General features: G+C 32.2%; 1 protein-coding gene across 2 annotated transcripts; it reads left to right on the top strand.

The window, feature by feature from the left end:
• Window positions 1–26: 26 nt before the first annotated feature.
• On the top strand, window positions 27–21,417 carry LOC125054204 (ubiquitin carboxyl-terminal hydrolase 8). 2 transcript variants are annotated; one of them, XM_047655955.1, is made up of 19 exons: window positions 27–326; window positions 400–630; window positions 905–1,041; window positions 1,400–1,562; window positions 1,788–1,944; window positions 2,299–2,440; window positions 2,744–2,838; window positions 3,904–4,023; window positions 4,917–5,042; window positions 5,559–5,682; window positions 6,843–7,018; window positions 7,515–7,601; window positions 8,084–8,203; window positions 14,555–14,685; window positions 14,860–14,959; window positions 15,607–15,732; window positions 16,514–16,708; window positions 17,414–17,754; window positions 18,836–21,417. In XM_047655955.1, the coding sequence occupies exons 1-19, from the start codon at window positions 226–228 to the stop codon at window positions 18,933–18,935; spliced, it is 2,772 nt and encodes a 923-aa protein (XP_047511911.1). In that variant the 5' UTR covers window positions 27–225; the 3' UTR covers window positions 18,936–21,417. The 2 variants fall into 2 exon arrangements, with proteins under 2 accessions (XP_047511911.1, XP_047511912.1); XM_047655956.1 differs by lacking the exons at window positions 27–326; window positions 400–630; window positions 905–1,041; ... (8 more) ...; window positions 7,515–7,601; window positions 8,084–8,203 and adding exons at window positions 12,662–13,084; window positions 13,196–13,285.
• The last annotated feature ends 401 nt before the right edge of the window (window positions 21,418–21,818 follow it).

Here is a 21,818-nt window from a genome sequence, read left to right as displayed (position 1 = left end):
ACGTCCAACTTCTGACAATTTGACACTGTCAGTCGTCACTTTGTGTTTTTCTGATAAATATTTCTTATTCGTAGATTTTTGTTTTCCTATTCCACTATTCCTAGATAAAAAGGCATTATTTTATGTATATTCTAGTACAAAACGCCAATGTAAAACTAAAAAACACTAGCGCCTTTTTATTTACTTATTTATTGATACTGTGCTCGTTTTTGTAAAAACTGAATTATGACCGAGACGCGTCGTATACAGCTCCATTTGGGCAAATGTATAGAAGATTTGGATAAATTGTACAATGTACCCGACTTAAAATCGAAGAGAGCAACCTTGTGAGTATCTTCATATACTTAATTCTTTATTTGTGTGGCGACATTACTTGACAATATATTCTCCCTTCTCTAGGTTATGCAAGACAGCTCAAAAACTCTTTGAAAGTGCTGAAGAAGCTCGTGCAAAAGGTGATGAGGAGTACTCGTATGTGTACTATATGAAATACCTTCGGGTAATTGCATTTATCAGTAAAGACAAAGAATATCTGAAGGATAAAAATTACTTTAATAATATGCTTGGGCCTAAGAATCCAAACAAAGCTCTTGATGCGGCTGAGAAATTGAAAATAAGTCTGATTGAAAGGTAACCTTAACAATTCTTTTCTATCTATTATTACTGATTCATTAAGTAACTGAAATAAGTATTTCTGTCTAAAGCTTGAAAATTTTGGCTGGAAATTTAAAACATTAGAATATATAATGTGATGTTTTTCGAATCAGAATTGATTTAACTTTTTATTAATCTCTATAATTTGGTACAATAACTACTTACGAATGGGAGTCAACATTATTTGAATAAATTAAAATATAATGCTTTAGTTTTCTATCAATATTGTTACAATATGATATTATTATAGATATGCTAAAGAGCAGAAAGCCAAACGACTAATGGATATACAAGAAAATGAGTTAATCAAACAGAAAATTGATGAAAACCGTAAAAAGGCTATGGACACTATTGCTGCTGAACCACCACCTCCAACTGGTCTACCAGGTCTGTATTAGAGTATTTTATAATATATAATATGCTTTAATTTTAATAATTACAATAAAATTATTTGGTTCAGTCAAAGGACTAATTTCTGAATAAAAATTGGCCTTGTTTCAGACCTGGGTGTAATATCATTATTAGGCTAAAGTATATTATTATTGGTCATATTACATGCATTTTAATTAAATTGATTGACTTTTAAGAATAACAATGAGTTTTGATATAAATATGATTTCAACCAACATTCATGACATGCACGAAGATAATTATATAGTATATACATATTACATACATATTATATACATATTTGTTTCATTATTTTGATGAGTTATTTTTTTTTGATCAACATTTGTTGCTGTAGGTCCTGATGAAGTTACAATCAAAAGTGATCAACTGTATACTATATTAAAAAATGGCAAACTTAAAGTAATGATATTAGATGCTCGACCTGGTAAAGATTATATTAACTCACACATCAACCATCCTGCTTGCATCAGTGTGCCAGAAGAATGTATATCACCTGGGTAAGTATATTTTTTTAAACTGTTCCTTTTTTGTTCCTTAAAATTAGGTTTTATTAATATATTTTTCGTCCCAATAAAACAATATAAACATATTTTGTATCTTAGATTACTCTTTGTAACTTTATAATTTTTATGCCCTATAAATTAAAGGGATCTATATTGATTGGTTTATTTTTAATAATGATTAAAAAATAAGTAATTCTATTTTTCTTAATATTTTTTCAGGCAATCAGCAAATGTTTTAGAACAGAATCTACCATCTGCATCTCGTCCTGTTTGGGCAGAGCGGGCCAGCTCTGAGCTGATAGTCATGCTGGACTGGAGTAGCACTACAGTCATTCCAGGGAAACCGCTGCACCTACTCAAGACAATATTACTGAAGGTAAATTACTATGTGTTGGATTGAATTTTAGATATATTTTGTTTATGTACAGTCAGTCTCTAGGGCTAGTAGGTTCTGTCTTAACAGTTTTCAGTCTTTGTTTACAGTTTTAATTAGAATTAGATTTAGAATAATAATATTGTTACATTCATATTCAATAAGGTTGATGTTGATACACAGCAGCATGTAATAAATTAAAATCATGTAACATGTTTAAATTAAATTAATTTAAATTTGTAACATTAACATGTGTGTTGATTTTTCTGAGGTGTATAGAGTTAGCTGACCTATAGAAATTACCAAACATAAAATATATTCACATAAAAAAAAATAACAAATTCAATATCATTCCAGTGGGACATAAAAGTACAATACTCTCGTCAACCAGTTGCACTATGGGGTGGTTATGAAGACTGGCTACTGAAGTATCCGGCCTTCACCACTAATCCACAGGCTATACCACCCTCACAGGATATCATGTTGGATGACATGCTTGGTGAGATCCCATTTAACATTTGACTCTTATGATAATTAAGCAGAATTTTGAGTTTTGAGCCCAAATCATTACTTAATTTAAACATGTCAAACGATATAGCAGAAATTCTTTGAACCTCTGAATCAGCTTTAGTTTATTCATTGTAATATGCAATTTATTTTGGTATTTTCCAATTTTTCCACTAAACACGTTTGAAACCAGTTTGAAAATCAAGGTTATGTCAAGGTTAATCAATAATCGAGATATATGTATTTTTCATTTGACTACAACAAAAATCTTAAATCTTTAAATGTATGATTTTAGGTGAAATAGACTATCCGAATTGGTCAGATTTGAACCCGACACCTGCTGATATCCGACCCAAATCATCTGAACCAGTCATAGATCGAGCTAGCAAGGTAATTTTTATAAATAAATTATAAATTTATAAACAGATCTTCAAGTCAATGATTGCATCTTAACTTTGATAAAACATAGACACACTACCAAGTATCAGATATTGGGGTTTCTTTCTTTTTATTTATATATTTTTATAATTATAATTAATTCCCTTAAGATGTGACCAAAAGATTCCACTCCCGAATTGAGAAATGACAGTAAATGCCAATTTAAAAAAAAAAAACATTTTTTTTTTGCTGGCCCCTATAAGTAAGTGCTTTGTGTATAATCTATGTAAATAAAGGTTATTTTTATTTTATCTACAGTGCTGTGTCATCCCTTTTCGTCAAATGGTATTTACGCTATAATGAAAAGAGACAAATTATTTCGGTTAAAACTATTGGACTGATTTATTTTTATAAACAGATGACACTTTTTATTTTTAATTTGTTAACATGACATGTACGTATGGCGTATATCATTAAATAACCAACTAAACTTAATCATTTCGTCTTTAATTTTCATCATTTCTTTTAAGTTAATTGTCATCTTTTTTATTCACTGATTTGGTTCTATTTTACTTAAATAACGAAAACCATGTTTGGTCGGTAGCTGTCAATTTCTGGATTGAAAAGGTACAGGGGTGCCTCTAAGCGCTTGAATTTAGAATTGAATTATGTTATTCACTAAAAGCTCATCTAATATTCAGTGATACACCTACTGAAGAATCCGTACAATTTTTCTGCAAAATGGCTTCAGAAATAACTGGCGTATTTTACGATACCATCAATTAATGAGCTTGTAATTATAATAAAAACGGACGCTTATTAATCATGAGCCATTGTTTCTTTCTCCTTCTTCTTTAAAACCCCTTTTTATTTCTCAACCATGACATGATATGAGATAGCGTCGACGATGACGATTATTATTAATATATTAAGCTGATATTGACTTATATTGATTGGCGTCCTAAGTGATTTAAATGGTTGATTAGGTTATATAAACAAGGGGTATTTGTATCTGGAGGGGATTGTTACTCGAAAAAAAAGTGTACCTCTTTTGAAATATAAAATTTACATTTTCAGTCAGCTGCAGTAGAACTATATGCAGAACGCTCTCGTAACATGCAACATATATTGGAACAGCAGGAACTCATCGCTGATACTTCGCTTACTCTTGAGATGCAAAGGATTGAGGCTGAACAGGTATTTGTTATATTATTAAGATTAAAGCCTAATAATATCAGGTTGCCGTTGAGAATTTGATTTAAAAATACTAATAGTGCACCGACTGACAAATCACCTAGAGTCTGGCTAATGAAAGAAGATAATTGAATTATTTGAAAACTTTCGGATGGCAACACAGAATGTCATTGAATTTCTTAGGTTAGTATGGTTTATTGTCTTGATACTTCATGCAATTACTCATTTTTATTTCTATTATATATTTTTTCCGAATAGTTAACATGTATAATAGCCTAAACTTTGTTTCATTTGATAGAAAATTTCGTTTCTTTCGCAGGATTTGATTATTCTGTGTAAAGTTGTGTTTTACAGTAAAGATAGTTTTCCATCCAATGCTAGTAATTTTAAGTTGCAATAGTAAAGACTAAATATGTATAGTATGTATTTAATTTCATAGAAATACAATTACTCTCAATGTAAAAAGTAATACAATAAAATGAAGTATCAAGTAAGTTTAATCCACAAAATATATTAAACTTTTAGGGATACCATACTAATTTTTTTTTAATTTGCCGCGCTTTTTCGTTATCTTCTTTTAATAGCCAGACTCTACTTGATTTATTTTTTACCCGAAACAATTATTTATTTGACAGGAATCAAAACCAGACTAAACAAATATTAACTCTGTAAACTTATTAATCGCTACTGTCAATAAAAAATTATTGCAAAATGGCCAGCTCCACACAATAATCTATAGAAAGCTATGACAAATTATTATAGTAAATAATCTGCGCAACTCGAAAAAAATTTTTTTTTTATTGTACTATAATTTTTCACATCACTTTAACACTTTCTCCCGAATAATAAAGTAGCCGCGAAATAAATTTTTCTTCAAAGCGCATATTTTTTTACAGGACTGGGAAAAAATACGTCAACAAGGGGAAACAGAACACCGGGATGAGTTGCGAGCCATGTACCAGCTTCGGGAACAAGAAATTATCTCACAGCTTATGCAGCTGGAGAACAAACAATTTGATATGGTATATATTTTTTAATTGTTTACACTCTTAACGTATTGCGTCTCTTTCTATTGAATAGCTTTTACGCTATGGTGAAAAGAGACAGATGAGTAGCTTCAGGTAAAACGGTCTAATCGAACTGTCTTGGTTTTTCATGTGTAGGGTAGTTAATTACTTTTCGGTAAACTTCCTAAAATAAATGAATAGCGCCGTCTATGCTTGGCAATAGCTAACTAAATCATAATGTTAAACATTTTCAATTATTGTAAATACTCCAGGAAGTATTTAGTTCTACTAATTATTTACTTCATTATTAGAATCTGTATAAAGAGATCTTGATGATTTTTTTCTTGACAAGTGATCAGTCTTTTGTGCCTGATCACGAATTTTCCCTTCACTACAGCAAATATAAACAACTGGAGTATGGTGAGGAATGGAAACTAATCTGAAAAAAAAGCAAATGTATTAAAATTATATAAACTTTAGCTTTACAGGACCAAATACCATTTGTTATTGTAACTTCAGTTTTGATCTCAGGAACAAGAGAACCAATCTCTGCGTGAGAAGCTGGAAGATTATCAGAGAAGGGAAAGAGAAGAGGCAGCCAAACTCGCTGAGAGCATCGCCCGGTCACAGCTAACGCCGTCTGCTGATAATGAAGGTGAATAATTCGTTCCAGATTATCTATATGTAGTCAATTAATTAAATTAAAAATACCATTTATTTATTTACACTTACATAGAAGAATTTAAAGTAATATATAGATATAGATGATCGTTGGACTTATGTATGCCTATAAGTGCGTCTTAAATCTTGGATTTTATTTTTCTTATATATGTATCAGTTTGCCGAGCTCTGGCCTTTTGTAAATAAAATAACGCGATCTCGTCCAGGCACACCTATTAAGAAAGTAAAGTAGAGTTTAATTTTTCGATATACCTTAACTAATGTCTGTCATTATCATGTGTAGTGTGTGTTTAAAACAACCAAAACTGACCACTGACTTAAAACTATTACAATATTAAAACATCCTAAATTAAATTTTTTAACGTAATTTTTAATATATAAAGGTCCGAATAATGCACAAAGCGGCCATAAGTGACATAGGAAAAGTAGCAAGAACTGTAACATTTTGAATTTCGTTTTTTTTTATCACGTGACGTCCAAAATTCTAATATATCTATACTAATATTATAAAGAGGAAAGGTTTGATTTTTTGTTTGTTTGAAATGAATAGGCTCCGAAACTACTGGACCGTTTTCAAAAATTCTTTCACCGTTGCCTAACTACACTATTCCCGAGTGACATAGGCTATGTTTCATTTTCAAAAAAATTAGGGATGCTTACTAAAACTTGAATAATCTAACCCAAGGTGTAAAATAATAAACAAAAAACTTCCTTCAATCGTGTGCGCTGCGAAAACTATTAATGATAGAACAAAATGATGTATTAAAATTTTTCAGGACACATCACTATCTATAAAAAATGTCACTACAGCATGTCTCTATCTTTTATAGTTACGTCACAATAAGCGTCCTTTTATAAATCTTTTTTTATTAAAATACCACCGCTACAAAACGCTCTTTATTCGTACCTAGGTATTGATCCTTATCAAAATAATTACCAACGTTACACATAAGTTACAATTTAATGGCATAATCACCAAAAAAGCATGGTTGATTGGTGTTCTCCTGCCGTTTCTCTTGAATAGTTTACTACTATGTAATATAATAAAAATCTTAGCCACAGCAACGTTTGGCCGAGTCTACTAGTCGTGTTATAAAATACAATTATTCGCAATTATTAAAAAAATTGTTATAGCTGTAGCAACAGCCCGTGAGCGGGAAGCTGCGGCTCGCGATGTGGAAGCAAAGCGTGCTCGTATCGCGGCCGTCACCGCACAGAGGGTGTCACTTGACAGGCAAAGGGAGGCGCTTGAAACTGAGCGGAAGCGGAAACTTGCTGAGGCTAGGGAGAAACAGAAACCTAATTATAAGGTAAAGTTATATACTAAATACATTTCGAACTTATAATTTAGGGAGCGTTTAAGTATTACGTAACGAATTTTGGGAGGGGGGGGGTCCTTTTGCAAAACGTTACGATGCGGGGAGGGGGTCAATAATCTCCAAAAATTGCGTGACGTAATGCTTGAACGCTCATTTATAACAAACTAGCGGATCCGACAGACGTTGTCCTGCATGATATTTCAAGCGATTAGGATATTAAACAAAGTATGAAAGTACCGACTGCAGCGCCATCTGCCGGGCTGATTTGTGAATCTAAACCATTCCCAGATCCCCTTGAACACACACAAAAAATTTCATCAAAATCGGTCCAGTCGTTTGAGAGAAGTTCAGTGACATACACACTCACAGAAGAATTATATATATAAAGATTTAAAAGTAGATGATGAAGATGTTCTCTCAAATATTACAGTATATAACAGCTTCATAACAATATTAATATTGGCAATTTATTAATATCTAAATCTAGGAAGAAGATGCAGACTCGTACGGCTCCAGTACTGAGAGTGCAAGTGCGGCACTTAATCGATCGCAATCTTCGCCAAACATCGCAAAAGTAAGAAGTTATTTGTAATAGTTTTACTTATTTAAATATGTACCTCATTCAAGCCTTAATTCGTTTTAGTTTGTTTATTTGAAAAGGTTTAGTAGAGTGAAAAAGACAAAACATTAAATAAGCTATATTGTATGTTTATTAATTTTAATTGACGACTCATTAGTCTAGTGGTTAGTACCCCTGACTCCGAATCCATGGGTCCCGGGTTCGATCCCCGGCTGAGACGGATATCGTTGTGATGAGCATTTGGTGTTGTCTTGGGCGTTTAAATATGTATTTATATGTCTATCTATCTATAATATGTATGTATATCCGTTGTCTAGTACCCATAACACAAGCTTCACCAGCTTAGCATGGGACTAGGTCAATTGGTGTGAATTGTCTTTAACAAAAAAAAAAAAATTAATTAGAAAAATTGTATGGAAATATTGCATCTAATAAAAGGTCATGTTAAATTATTTTGATTTAATCTAATGATATAGGTATCGTCTGATGAAGAGGAACCAGTGGTGCCAAGCTTCGACCGCAGTACAAAACCAGCCAAAGTGGCGCCATCTAGTGAACTACGACAAAGGGACTTTCAACCTGTTTGGGCAGATGTCGTGAGTATTTGCTTATTATGTAAAATATATAACTTTAATATGTTCTCGCTACCTTTAGATATTATAAATATGTACTACAAGCTACGAATAACAATATGTTTACAAAAAACTATATTAAATAAATATTTATTATTTACTGATTTAAAAGTATTTAGTTATCAAATTTTAAAAAATTCTTGGTTTTTAATAACTTCAATGGAACTTATATATTATAGGTATAATACTAAATAAATTACAGATTAACCTTTTTTTTATATGGATTACTTTTTTTGTCAACAATATTTGGACTTTTGATTTTTTAATAAAATATCTATGATATTCTTATTTGTAGATTTTAATATTGATAATGGTTTATAACGTTAAAAAAAGATTTACCTGTATATTTTTAATTAATTTTGCGCACGTATTGTATTAGGTTAAACATCGAATTGATCAATGTGTTGTTGATATGATGGTTTTGCGTGTAACAAGAATTAACCGCCAAAATGAATTATTATAAATGTCACGTGTATGTCAACTGTCAAACCTGTCGAATATTTCACAAATGTAATCTTATTAATCTTCACGTGTTTTGCAAAGCGGCTTACTCCACAATTCATGCCTTCATTATGATTATTTATTTACAATCGTCAAGTATAAGTTGGCATAAAAGGAAATAATTTTTACAAATTGAAAATAGCAAAGTTTGGTATTAGTTCTCAGAGTTTTTATTAACACACAATATATATAAACAAAAACATTGTGTTAAAAAACTTGAAAAAAAAAATATTTTAACAATTATAATAAACTAGAGGACCCGACAGACGTTGTCCTGCATGATATTTCAAGCAATTAGTAAAGCAAAGTATGAAAGTACCGACTGCAGCGCCATCTGGCGGGCTGATTTGTGAATCTAAACCATTCCCAGATCCCCTTGAACACACAAAAAATTTCATCAAAATCGGTCCAGTCGTTTGAGAGAAGTTAAGTGACATACACACTCACAGAAGAATTATATATATAAAGATGTTAAAATATATTTATTTTCAAGTTTCACAAAATAATACAAAAGTCATAAAACATTTATAGGCTCATATGATATTATTATTATATTATAGTCTTATTATTTTACTATTCGAGGAATTAAATATGTATGATAATAAAATCGCTAAGGCTATTTTGGCGCTAAATAATTATTCGCATTAATATAGTTATTGTTGGAATTGTAAGCAATGTTTAAAAACATAGATTTATAGCAAAAACAAGTCTATAGTAATTCTAATTCAAGTTATTGGATTATGTATCACGTTTAAAGGGCACATGCTTATTTGATTGAGCACATTTGCTGCTTCGGGAGAAATTTAGACTACCCACGCGTTGACTTATCACCTTTCCGAATTTTCTTAGACATTTTCTGTAATAAAAGTTAGAATTTTTCGTGCTCTATGAGTTATGGTCACAATCTTGAGCTGTCAAAAATGACAAACTTCTTTAAAGAAGGCTTAACAGATCTTGATATGATTGTCTTTTTAAAAAAATTGGCGAAATTATTATCAAAAACTACGAAAAATGATTTAAAATGTGTACAATATTTAATTAAATAAAAACTTTATTTATGACTACACTAGGGAGGCCCTGTATTGTGGGTAACTAGAAAACAATTATTACGTGGTACATTTGAATGTTGGGGCACAATAGTACCCGCGATTCAATTAATAATAATTAGTATCTACAAAATGCCCGATTTAGAACACGCTCTTTTAATATATTTGAGGCGAGCCTTTTTAAATTTCAAGTTCTTAAGCTAATTATTGATAAAATCTTAGTTCAATTTACACACGATGCGAGTCGCAGAAAACATGTCGCAAAACACGTGACACTAATCCAATTAATATCAACAAACATTTATTGGATTAAATGATTTTCGGCGACTTCCGCAATTTGTTGATGTTCCTTTGCGACTTATTCTCAAATAAAATTGATTTTCTGGCACAGAAAGCCTGTTGACCGTTAATAGAAATTACCAGAAAAGAAATGTGTCAAACTCGGGCGAACGTTACGATGTAACTCATATATTTTACGATTTTTATTAAAGGACCGTCTACTATCTAATAAACATGAAACAGTTTCTGCCTGGGTAATTGGGGCACTGAAAGATTTAATACTCTATCGAACTCTATAGTCTATAGGCAACGCACTCGCGAACCCATTAAGAGTGTCCTTAGGCTGTATCACTAAACATCCTCTGCCCTTTGCCCGTTTGCCTTTTGTTATATAAAAATAATAATATGTAGTTTAAAAAACTAGAACACACGCTTTTAAAGCACATCAAAAATTTCTCTACCTTTTCTCAATTAAATGCTATACAAAAGTATGAATCAAAATGATTGAATTATGAAAGAGTTGTCTGGAGCTCTGTTAATCAATTATCAGATAAATGATTACATTATTACACCTGAACAACATCGTTGGACACCTACTGACGTAGGTACATTTGCAGGGGCGATCATAATTCTATACGCCAATGGCGCGGATCAGCAAGTCTGAAAGCACGAACAATATGACCACTTGATCACGTATACTCTGTCGAGTCGGTGCGTGCCTTTGTACTGCCCACGACGAAAGCCTTACAATGTTTATAGAGATATTTAATATTCCGATTTTATGTAACTGTTTTTATAGAATAATCAAAAAATCATACATATAAAAATCACTAAGGTATGGTAAACCACGTGACTAAAGCAGCCGTCTTGTGTGCGACATATGCATATTTCTTTAACTTTTTTAATCTTTGTTAATTTTAATAATATAATTGACCGGACAGACCATTGGTAGTAAATACTTTGGACGAACTTGCTCGCGAAGTAGATCAGGAGTAGGAGACATCTGCCTCTTTTCATCACAGTGTAAACACGATTTGACAGAATGAGACAAAGCTACTTTAGCAAGAATAGTGCTGCAATAACTTTTACGATTTAAGGGAAATAATATAATAATAGCTGATTTAAATTACCTGGGGGCGTTGTGATGGATAGCCTAGGCAGCATTTATACCTAGATTTAGATAAGAAATTTTGCACCTTGACCTTTTGCGATCCATGATGGCTTTAATAGGACTATTAATAGGTTTACACGGGATACTACAAACACAGTTTACAAACACATAGTAACGAAAACTTATAGCTTAATAGTTAATGCGATTGGGTTCGATTGTCGGAATAAGTATTGGGCTGGAAAGCGAATAGGCGGATCACAAAAAGATATCTGTTATACAGCTTGAGGCACATTGAGGCACATTCCCAGGAGACCAGTATCTTTTTAGATATTATTTTTTGTTTTAATCCAGTTAAAACACAAACTTATTTTTTTTTATATTTAAAAATGACAAAATTTATGTGGTATGTAAACATACAGACTTCAAGCAATTAAAAAAATATCTTTCTTTTTTTACATGAGGAAGGTTTTGGATGTTTTTTCGTATCCATATTACTTCTTGCAATTATATAGTCTGGTATTAAAACTACAAAATGCGGACACTACAGTTGCGTGCAAGCTGGTATTAAGTGCGGTTTTTTTATTAGAGCATTTTCTTTTGAAGGAAACGTGCGAATTGATGCAAAAGCTATCATCAAAGTGACTACAGACACGAACTTTATTTGACTGAACGATTCTTGATATTTCTATTAATCTCTTCGAAAGGGTTCAATCAATAATTAAGCGGTCACAAAAATGTCTGGCCCGTTAGGAGACTACAAAAGTTGTCAGTATAAAAAAATTGCTAATAAAACCTACGTGGTCAATTGGATATTTTACGATACTTGTCTTTGAATTTTTGAATTTGGAATGTCAATCTAATAAGGCTCCTTGTACGGTACTAAGAATTTTTAATCTGTTTTTAATTATTCGTACTGTTAGCGTTGACTAACGTACACGAGTAAATATAAGCTGTTGTTTACTGGACGGGTGCGTCTATGAGTATGTAAACACGAAGGCGAATACTGTATTTCTAGTCTTATGAGTGGGGTGACCATTTCTGGTTGTTATTTTTGAATAAAACAAAGGTGAAATCTTAGTTAAAGTTATCCTTATCCTTTAGTTTTGTTTAATGATATTTAGCATTTAGGGTGGTAATCGTAAAGGAGTGCTGTGCTATGTGGTACTTGAAATACGGGTCAAAAACATTTTTTGACATAAAGGAGTCAAACTTCGCGCTCTCGTTTCTCAATCTTACCCTAAGAAATGGATATATCGTGGTTTCCATATTATTATTGTTGTTAGTACAATTACTTCATTATCATTTATATTTATTTTATGCCCTTGAATATATTTGATTGTTCTATTCAACTGCATTAATTAAAAAAATATTTACATGACAGATGGAGCACTGTCGTACTCGCGTAAATCAAAGACAATATTTTGTTTTCACCTAAAACATGGTAACCCCACTCCCCCTTGTCCACCCCTAGACGCAAATCATCCCCAGTCCAGTCACAACTATGCTAACGACACAACGTCTAACTAATAAATACAATAAAACGTCTAATAACAACAACCAACGCGTACGGAGAAAAATTAATTTTTGGCCACTCAAAATTCTATAAGAGATACTTAGAATAAAAACTTTTTAACCTGTGCTAGATACGTTATCGGTGCAATAGTGAAAAATTACTCAAATTTTACTAAGTAATAGTGTAAATGATAAATAAATTATAGTCTCTATGTGAATTATGTGAAAACTTTACTGGCTCTTTGAAATTAAAAAGTTATAAGTATAGCAATTTTTTAAATAAATGTTTGTGAGTGTAGTTGCGACAATATTCATGCTGTATTTAATAGTTCTTCTCGTGCTAATTTTTCCTTTATCAAAATATAGAACCGTATTTTGAAATTTCAATGGCAACGTGTAAGTACTAAATACATCAATGTTTTTTTAATAAATTTCTTATTAAAATTGAATAAGTACAGTCTGCAAAGTTAATATTCCTGTACTGTAACAATGATATTATCAAAGCAGCTATGAATGCGGCTGGAGACAGTTAGCATGGTGTTCAAAGTGAAGGTCAGACTCAAGGTCACACATGGAATCATATGGCTTTTCAAACGTGTAAGTAAAATAGCCGATACTTAGGTTTATCATTTTTATGTTGACCCTACGTATTGACTATATATAAGCAGTATAAAGACATGTAGGGTACGATTAGTTGTTTTACTGATGTATGGTAAACAAGAAACTCTTACAAAATTGTGTTGACAAAGTACTTTAAGCTTTTAACTAAATATAAATTTCGTGTACCCTCTACAGTCTACATAGTGAAGGCATCCCGTCACCCCCTTTGTTCCCTACAGAAAAACTATATCCAGAATGAGCATTCTGATTAACAAGCTAAGTCTGGATGTCCATAGTTACTTCGATTTTTTTTTAATAATTTTTGAATGGACGTTTGACTATAAGTGCTTGTCACATTGAAACTTCTATTTGTTGTATCAATGTTTGCAAGCTTATTAAAAATAATATATTCTATGTAAAATACCTTACATAAGAATTATGCTTTAACCCTCGCAGTATATTAGAAGCTATAACGAAACTAGACGTAAATCAGTTTACGAAAGGTTAAGGTCGGGCTGAACGACGTGTAATCTCACGTAAGACCTTTCCTATGTGTTCGCTATAAACAAAATTATGTTTTCAATGACCATCCTTTGGTGACGTTGACAGATGACACCCTGTCACTTTTGGTGCGGGGAATGCGTAATTTCGCCTAAAAAAAGATTAACTTTGTAATGTTTTAAGCTTTCTTTTGCTGCGAATGACAATGTAGTAAAATTAGTCAAAAGTAGCAAATTTTTTTATTCTTCTCGCCTTGACTATTGTCAAATGTTTCATATTGTGTATACATGTAACATGGTTTGACAGGGGCCCAGATTAGATTTGAGTTAAATACCCTTTATCATGTTTAAATTTCGTAGAACGCGATCTCAAATGTCGTTACAATAATTCTTATTTTTTGTTATGAAGTTTGCCAATATGCAGTAAGATAACAAAAGAATTTCCGAAATATTCGAAAGGTTTCAAAGTTTAAGTTTTTAACCAACAAATGTGCGCAAAATTACATATGAATTCAGGTATTTTAGTTTTAGTTGTCACGACAAAGATTTATTTATTTATTAAAATGAGAAAGTGCACGGTAGCTGGTATGCAGGTCCAGAAACTCATGTACTAAAAGAATAATAATAAAAGAGCTAGTTTCGGACAAATATTAACTAAATAAACATATATGTTACGACAAGTACAGGATAGACAAATTTTTTTACAATTTGGTTTATAATACGTTTATATGTTACTATGTATTTATCAAATCAATATATTTCATAGGGTCGAGGTCTGACCGGCCTGAAAAACCTGGGTAATACCTGTTATATGAATTCCATTATACAATGCCTCAACAATACCGCCATTTTGGTCACCTACTTCTGCAATGGACAGTACCTTGAACACGTTAATAGGTGAGACATTTTTTTTAAATAAAAATATTTTTAAATATACTTAAGAGCACAATATATAATTGCACCACTTTAACTAAAGTACTCTGTCTCTTTTCACCACAGTGTAAACATAATGTGATAGAAAGAACTAAATTTGGTTTTTCTGAATAATGTATATGGCCAAATTTATTTTAGATCACACAGCACTCGCGGTGCGATAGCGGAAGAATTGGCTGCGGTTGTGCGAGGGTTATGGTCCGGACAGTATAGGTTTATCGCTACTAAAGATCTAAGGGTAAGACAAATTTCATATGAATTTGATTAATAATAATTATAAACAGTTTGATTTACTTCTTCATCTCATTTGATAAGTTGGGATTTATAATAAAAATTAAGAAAGGTGGCAAGGTCTGACCTCAGATTTCTGCATCTGTTTCATGAGCATTTGCCAATATAATAGGTAAGTAGGCGATCGGCCTTTTGTGCCTGACACACGCCGTTGACTTTTTGTATCTAAGGTCGTTTCCTCACCGCCCGCAATAGGCCCCGACACATAATCACGGATGCGAATGATAAGATAATCACAAATTAATAGCAAACTAAGGTAACAAAAACCGCCTTCACTGGTGAAGATGTTCCGTTCGCCCTGAAGGCGATTGACCCCCCATGACGGCCCAAACCGAGGACCGAGTCCAGCAGGAGATACCCTTGTACTAGTCAAGCGAAAAGCCCATTTCCGGCAGGGCTAAACAGCCCCAGCTGAACTATCAAGGCCCTTCAGGCCAACAGCGAGATCCCATAAAAAGCTGGATGGTGGTTTCTCGCGGACTATGATAAAATGCTAAAGTCTAATGTAATTCGCATTTATATCCGTTTAAAAAGTTAATTTAAATGTGTAAGTCAAGATTTTCAATCTAGTAGTATTAAAATGATTTTTTTTAGAACGAAGTAGGGAAACACCAGCGTACATTTCGTGGCAACGAACAACAGGACTCGCACGAGTTTCTCACCATCCTCATGGACTGGTTACATTTAGATCTTCAGTTCTCAATTAAACCACCACTAAAGGTAAGTTTGTGAACCTATAAAAAGTTCCGTATCTAGCTAGAGATAAACAATTGATAATATTTTTGTTACCTAGCTTAAACACTAGCCCATTTGACATAAAAACATAAATTTATTTTAGGGGTTAGGGGCCATCCATAAAGTACGTCACACGTTAATGGGGAGGGAGGGTATCACCGAAGTGTGACATCGTGTGACAAGGGGCATGGGGGGGGTCAATACTTATGTGACGTCACATGTTAAAATTTAAAATACGAAAACGCAAAGTTTGGATGTGAATTAAAAAATTAAAAATTTACGAACTTGATCTATATTAATAATTTAGCATTCTCGCTATGCGATAATCTCTCATGCAACGTCATTTAACTTTTAGAGCGGCGTTGTAATGCAAGTGAGACACTCAAATTCACTCAAATTTTGAATGGTAAGGATTTAAAGATAAATTTAAAAAATGTGTGACGTCACATCAGGGGTTTATAAAAATGTGACAACCTGTGACAAGGACGGAGGGAGGGGTTCAAAAGTCCCAAAATTCGTGTTGTAGTTTATGGATGGCCCCTTATTCAGGTTCCTCTGAGGGTGCTTTATCTCTGGACCATCGCTTGACACCCTTTTTTGGGTCACCCCATAGATATTATGTCTATTTTTGATCCGTTCATACGCACTAATCAACCGAAATATCTATATTTCAGATTTTTTTATATTATAGATAAATTATGTTATTAACATTTTAGAACGTTGTGTTTGACGTTCTTCAATATTAAAATTAATTTTTAATTCATAGGAGAACTTAGGCGCATCAGAACGCGCCTGGCACGAATACACGAAATCCAAGGAAAGTCTGGTGCTACGACTATTCTATGGACAGATTAAATCAACAGTGCGCTGCTGCGTATGCGCAACGCATAGTGCTACGTATGACTCATTCTCCAATCTGTCACTGGAATTACCGCCGCATGCTTCACGATGTACGCTTAGTGTAAGTTTGAGATTATTTTATTTCTAAAACCACATTATTTTTATTATTAAAAATTAATTATATTTTAAAGCTGACACACCCTGTATCGGCTGCGTTATGTATCGATTTTGATGCGTAAAGATACGAATGAATATCTTTGCATATAACTTAACATTAGTGATATGTTCATAAACAATTTTTTTAAACACTAGTTAGTAGTACACTCAATTAAGTAAAAGACACGATTTTATGATAGACTATAATTGTTTATTAACTTAAATAGGCTATAATAGATTACAGAATAATTAAGTGAGGTGTAAGTTGAAAATCGTTCGTCTTGGTAAATACATTACAAATTTAAAAGCCCGGCAACGCACTTGCGAGCCCTCTGGCAATGTGAGTCTCTGGCGGCTGGTATCAGATGAGCCCGTTTGCCCCCTGTTACATAAGAAAAAATGTTTAAGGCAAAAAAAGTCTTACAATACAGATACCGGCAAACATCTTGAACATAAAACATGGTAGTGGGGGAAAGATTGCGCAACGCGGGACACAAACGTCAACTGATTTACATATCACATGAGCCTCGCACCACCGAAGTGGTACCTAAAAATCGCTTCTGCGCAGGCAATGACATTTGTTTAAGATGTTTACCGGTATCTGTATTAGATGTATATACGTACATAAGCCCACTATTGAGATTATCTAAAAAAAATTAATATATTCCAGGATTGCCTAAAACTCTACTTAAACGGCGAAACGATACCCGGTTGGAATTGTCCGAATTGTAAGGAAAAACGGGACGCTGTCAAAAAACTAGATATATCCCGGTTGCCCCCGGTCTTAGTCATACATTTCAAGAGGTTCTACCTTGACCCCAAGGAGTATTGCAACGCGTTTAGGAAGAGACAGACATACATAGATTTCCCACTAGAAAACTTGGATATGCGGCAATTTTCTTTGAATTGCCCTGGCAACCCCGTTTATAATTTATACGCTGTGTCCAATCATTATGGCTCTATGGAAGGTGGACACTATACCGCGTATTGCAAGAGCAGTGTTTATGGAAAGTAAGTTAACAATTTTCTAATAATTCCAGCGATTTCAAAGTATGAATCAATCTAAGCAAATAAAACTTTTTCATTTTCAATCCATCTAATTAGTATACGTTATTGTTTTTGAAGTGAAAACTACTTTAGTATCGTTGTGATTTTAAAGTCGATGAAACGAAAAAGAGACACGCATATATTCATAAGAAAACGTGGGAGAAAATGAGATAGGAAGCATTATACAGTGTATAAAGTTTAAATTAGTATGTATTTGATCATTTTCTGTATTAAAAAAAACATATATGTGCAAAAAAGTTAAATAGGAGATTAATTTAATTCAATTATAAAACTTTTTGAATTGAAAACTTCTTACTAGACTAATTTAAAGTGTATGCACTGTACTCAATACTGTTAAATATTTCAAAATATATTATTATATTATAGTATATTTCAAACTTTAATTAATTTAGTTATTATTAAACATTGATATTAAACTTAAAAAATTAAATTTAAAGAAAAATCTAATACATGTAGTATGTAGTATTAGACTTTTAGATTGTGAAAAAAAGTCTAAAAATCAACTTTTTTAATCATTGTAGTTATTATCAAAATTAATAGTTGATATTAATTTAATTTACTATATTTAAAGAATTGCTCACTTTCAAGTTATGTTATAATACCTAAACTGTAATATCATCCAAGTCTTGAATTAAAAATATAATAAACAATTGTTTAATGTCAAAATTCTAAACGCAGGATTAAGACACTTAACCTGATCTCCGAAACGTCAAAATGTATTTGTTTCTGACACACGAGAGTTAACTTTCGAATCTCCCTAAATTCATAACTACTGGCAACATTGTTCCATTAAGATTATACATTCTTGCAATTTCGTCTTTATTGTTAAAACAAAAGAAGAAAATTTTGATTGTGTAGCAAAGTCAAGATTTAAAAAAGGGAAATTTGCATTACCTTTGATTTGGGAAAACCAGTCCCCTAGTGTCGTTTCTGAATCTCCGTTATCATATAAACAGGAAATTTCGTGGTATTTTTAAAAATTTTGGTCCGCGAAAATCTTGCTAAAGTGCGATTTTTTTTTCAGATGGTACAAATACGATGATCACCTAGTGACTGAGATTTCCCCAAGTGAAGTCAAGTCTAGCGCCGCCTACATTCTCTTCTATACGTCTTGCGAACGATAGTGATGTGTATTAATGATTTATATGTGTAATCGCCCTAACGTGTGTGTACTTATGCATTCGCATGTGTAGTAAAAAGATTTAGTCTGTTATGTTTTATTACGTTTAAAAATAATAGTATAAAAATTTTTACTCATGGCAATACCAGCATTAGCCAGATTGTTTCATTATTACTTTGAACGTTTCATAAAGAAGTAAAATATCAATCTTGTTTCGACTGTCATCGTAAGTTTGGTTTTACATTTTTTTAACACTAAAAATTACCTGCAAAGTCGAAAGGATAACGGATACGTTTCCGGCCTTTTAATATTTTATGTATGGCGATTGAGATCTAACGTAGTAATGATTTGATGTCACATTATGTCGGTATGCCGCGAAAACGAAATAAATCTCGTCATGTTATTAAACAATCATATTTGATAGATTTCGTATGACAACTGTGTAGGAGTCTTAAAGCAGGGAAATTAACGTTTCCAAATTAAATAGTATTATTTATGACAGGTATATATATAAAAGTTCGTATAAAACGTGGTATTACATAGTAAATCCATAGTTAATTTTATCAATTCTAGTTAAAAGTAATGGTAAAATTTATCAACCATTTAAAGTTTCTGCATCTTTAGGTTCTTCGTTTAATCACGATAACGTAACCACGATATTTTAACATCGCCGTAACGAAAATAACATCTTAACAACTGGTTCTCAAATCAACGTATTCATTATAACCCTTAAAAGTACAAACTGTAAATAAAATTTTTGATTTAAAACCGTGTTAGACGGCCGAGTCAGTCCTTAGTTGATTATGTAGAAACAAATCTACCGAAATACCTTTTAAGTAAACCGTCTCAGCTACGATAGCTCAGCTACGCGGCTACGTTACGTTGTCTTTGGTTTGCATTACGTACGTCATACATTCTGAAATAAATATTTTCACCTTGTTTTGTTAGTCACGTGACCGCTGACCGAAGAGGTACATTTATTTATTTATTTTTACATTGCTTCTAATTCATGGTACAAAATAGCAAGATAGTTTTACTCTGCTTTTATTCACGGCTAAGCGGCCTTGAAAGGCCTACACATGTCCTGTCATCTGTCATCTTTCACGGATTTTTGACGTTGACTTGTGTTATTGACTACTCATATTACCAGTGGAAGTTGATTCAATGAATGTTTGACAGAAAATTTTGGTTCCGATGAAGTTAGAAGAGATTGACGTAGAGGAAAATACAATTTTTGTTGTATACAAGTTTTATTTTCTCTACCGTTATTTTAAAAGGCGTCTTCCTACCAGCCAAATTGTTTTCAAAATTATGAAATACATTCGAATTGTATGAATTATATATATTTCGCTTACGGACGTGAAGGGTTTGGGCAAAATGGTTTAAAATATTGATTTTTATTGAAAAAATGAGAAAATATAGTTTGTGAGTAAACTATTTATAAATTTAACCCTCCAAATAAGAACATCAAAACAGACGAAGAAACGTCACCTGACATCTTAGACAATTTTGCTCTAAACTGAATTTGTAAATATCGCTGTAAAATGCTTAATCTCACTAAAGATGTAAAAATATTTATTTTGGATATTTGAATGGTTTATGGAAAGACTGAATGGTAAAATATGTCATTAGAAAATGTTTTAATTATTTGTCTTTTAAAGCTTCCTTAGAATAATACATATTTTTTTTATTATTATGGTTATTCATGTCTTGTATACTGGACATAGGTGCATGTTGTCTAAAAAAAGGAATATTAATATCAAAACTCAAATTTAACTAGCTTGTGTCTAGCGGTGAACGAAATATATAGCTCCAAATTCATGTATAGACTACAAGTTTCATCGATTAAACGAAAACTATCAGGTATATCGACCACCTTTACATTAATAAAAAACTTTCAATTTTTAACTTTAGTTGTGATACGATTAAATATTACGAGAAACTATAAAATCGGAAAAAGTTTAATTTCTACATAATATTAACGCGTACAAAGACTAGACAGTTTTCGTCAATTCTATGAATTTTGACCTAGCTTGGAGCATATATTTATGTACACCATGTTTTCTACTTTTTCCCAGTAACATTCACCGTTAGACTTCCCCAGCGAACTATATGTATTACACTAAATGGATTGACGAATATAGTGTGTAAAATTTGTCGTTTATCTGCACTATATGATACAAATTAAGTTGTATGTTACTTTGTTAGGAATAACTAAAAGTAATGGACGTTGCCTTCCGGCAAAGTAGACTATCGAAGTTGGCTACGATACATAATAAAAAATTGTAACATTAATGTTCAAGTAAAGAAAATATTGTAATATTTCTTTCATGCAAGTTTTGTATTCTTTTATCGCTCCGATTTGTGTCCTAGTTGTAGTGTAGTGAGAGGACTTATTGTTTTTGACTAATCCCAGTTGTATATAAACATTACTAAATACATAAAGTGTATACTTAAGACAGAATTTATTAAATTCTTTGTTAATATGTTATCGTTTTTTATTAAGACTAAGCTATTTGTTTTTACCCTTTTTGTTTTTTAGTTTTGGATGGTAAGTGCAGCGATGTTGATGTATCAACTTAATGATACATTTGTCAGAGGCAGTATTAAAATACATTTCTCAGCACGATACTGAAACCATTGCTTTATAATATAATATATGACTTTAGGCAGAGGCGGATTTGCAGCCCTAGCCGCTCTAGGCCGCAGGCCATGTGCCGCTTCTCAAGACGAGATACATAATTACTTAATTTTCTTTATTGCCCACCTTTTTTGATTCAGAAAATTTGATAACGTTATCTTAAAGCTGCTAGTTTATAATATGTATTTTCCGAAGTTTTAGGAATGTTTGGTCATTAAAATAAAACATTTAAAACGGTTTTAGGCT

This window comes from Pieris napi, chromosome 11 (assembly GCF_905475465.1).
Source record: "Pieris napi chromosome 11, ilPieNapi1.2, whole genome shotgun sequence".
Classification (NCBI taxonomy): Eukaryota; Metazoa; Arthropoda; class Insecta; order Lepidoptera; family Pieridae; genus Pieris; species Pieris napi.
This window is presented reverse-complemented; position numbering and strand designations above follow the sequence as displayed.

What these genes read in the sequence shown, in the direction of transcription:
- LOC125054204 (XM_047655955.1), top strand. Translation starts at nt 226, where the DNA reads ATGACCGAGACGCGTCGTATACAGCTCCATTTGGGCAAATGTATAGAA. An exon ending in TCAAGACAATATTACTGAAG is followed by an intron (nt 1,945 to 2,298) that starts GTAAATTACTAT and finishes ATATCATTCCAG; the next exon opens with TGGGACATAAAAGTACAATA. An exon ending in TCGCTACTAAAGATCTAAGG is followed by an intron (nt 14,960 to 15,606) that starts GTAAGACAAATT and finishes GATTTTTTTTAG; the next exon opens with AACGAAGTAGGGAAACACCA.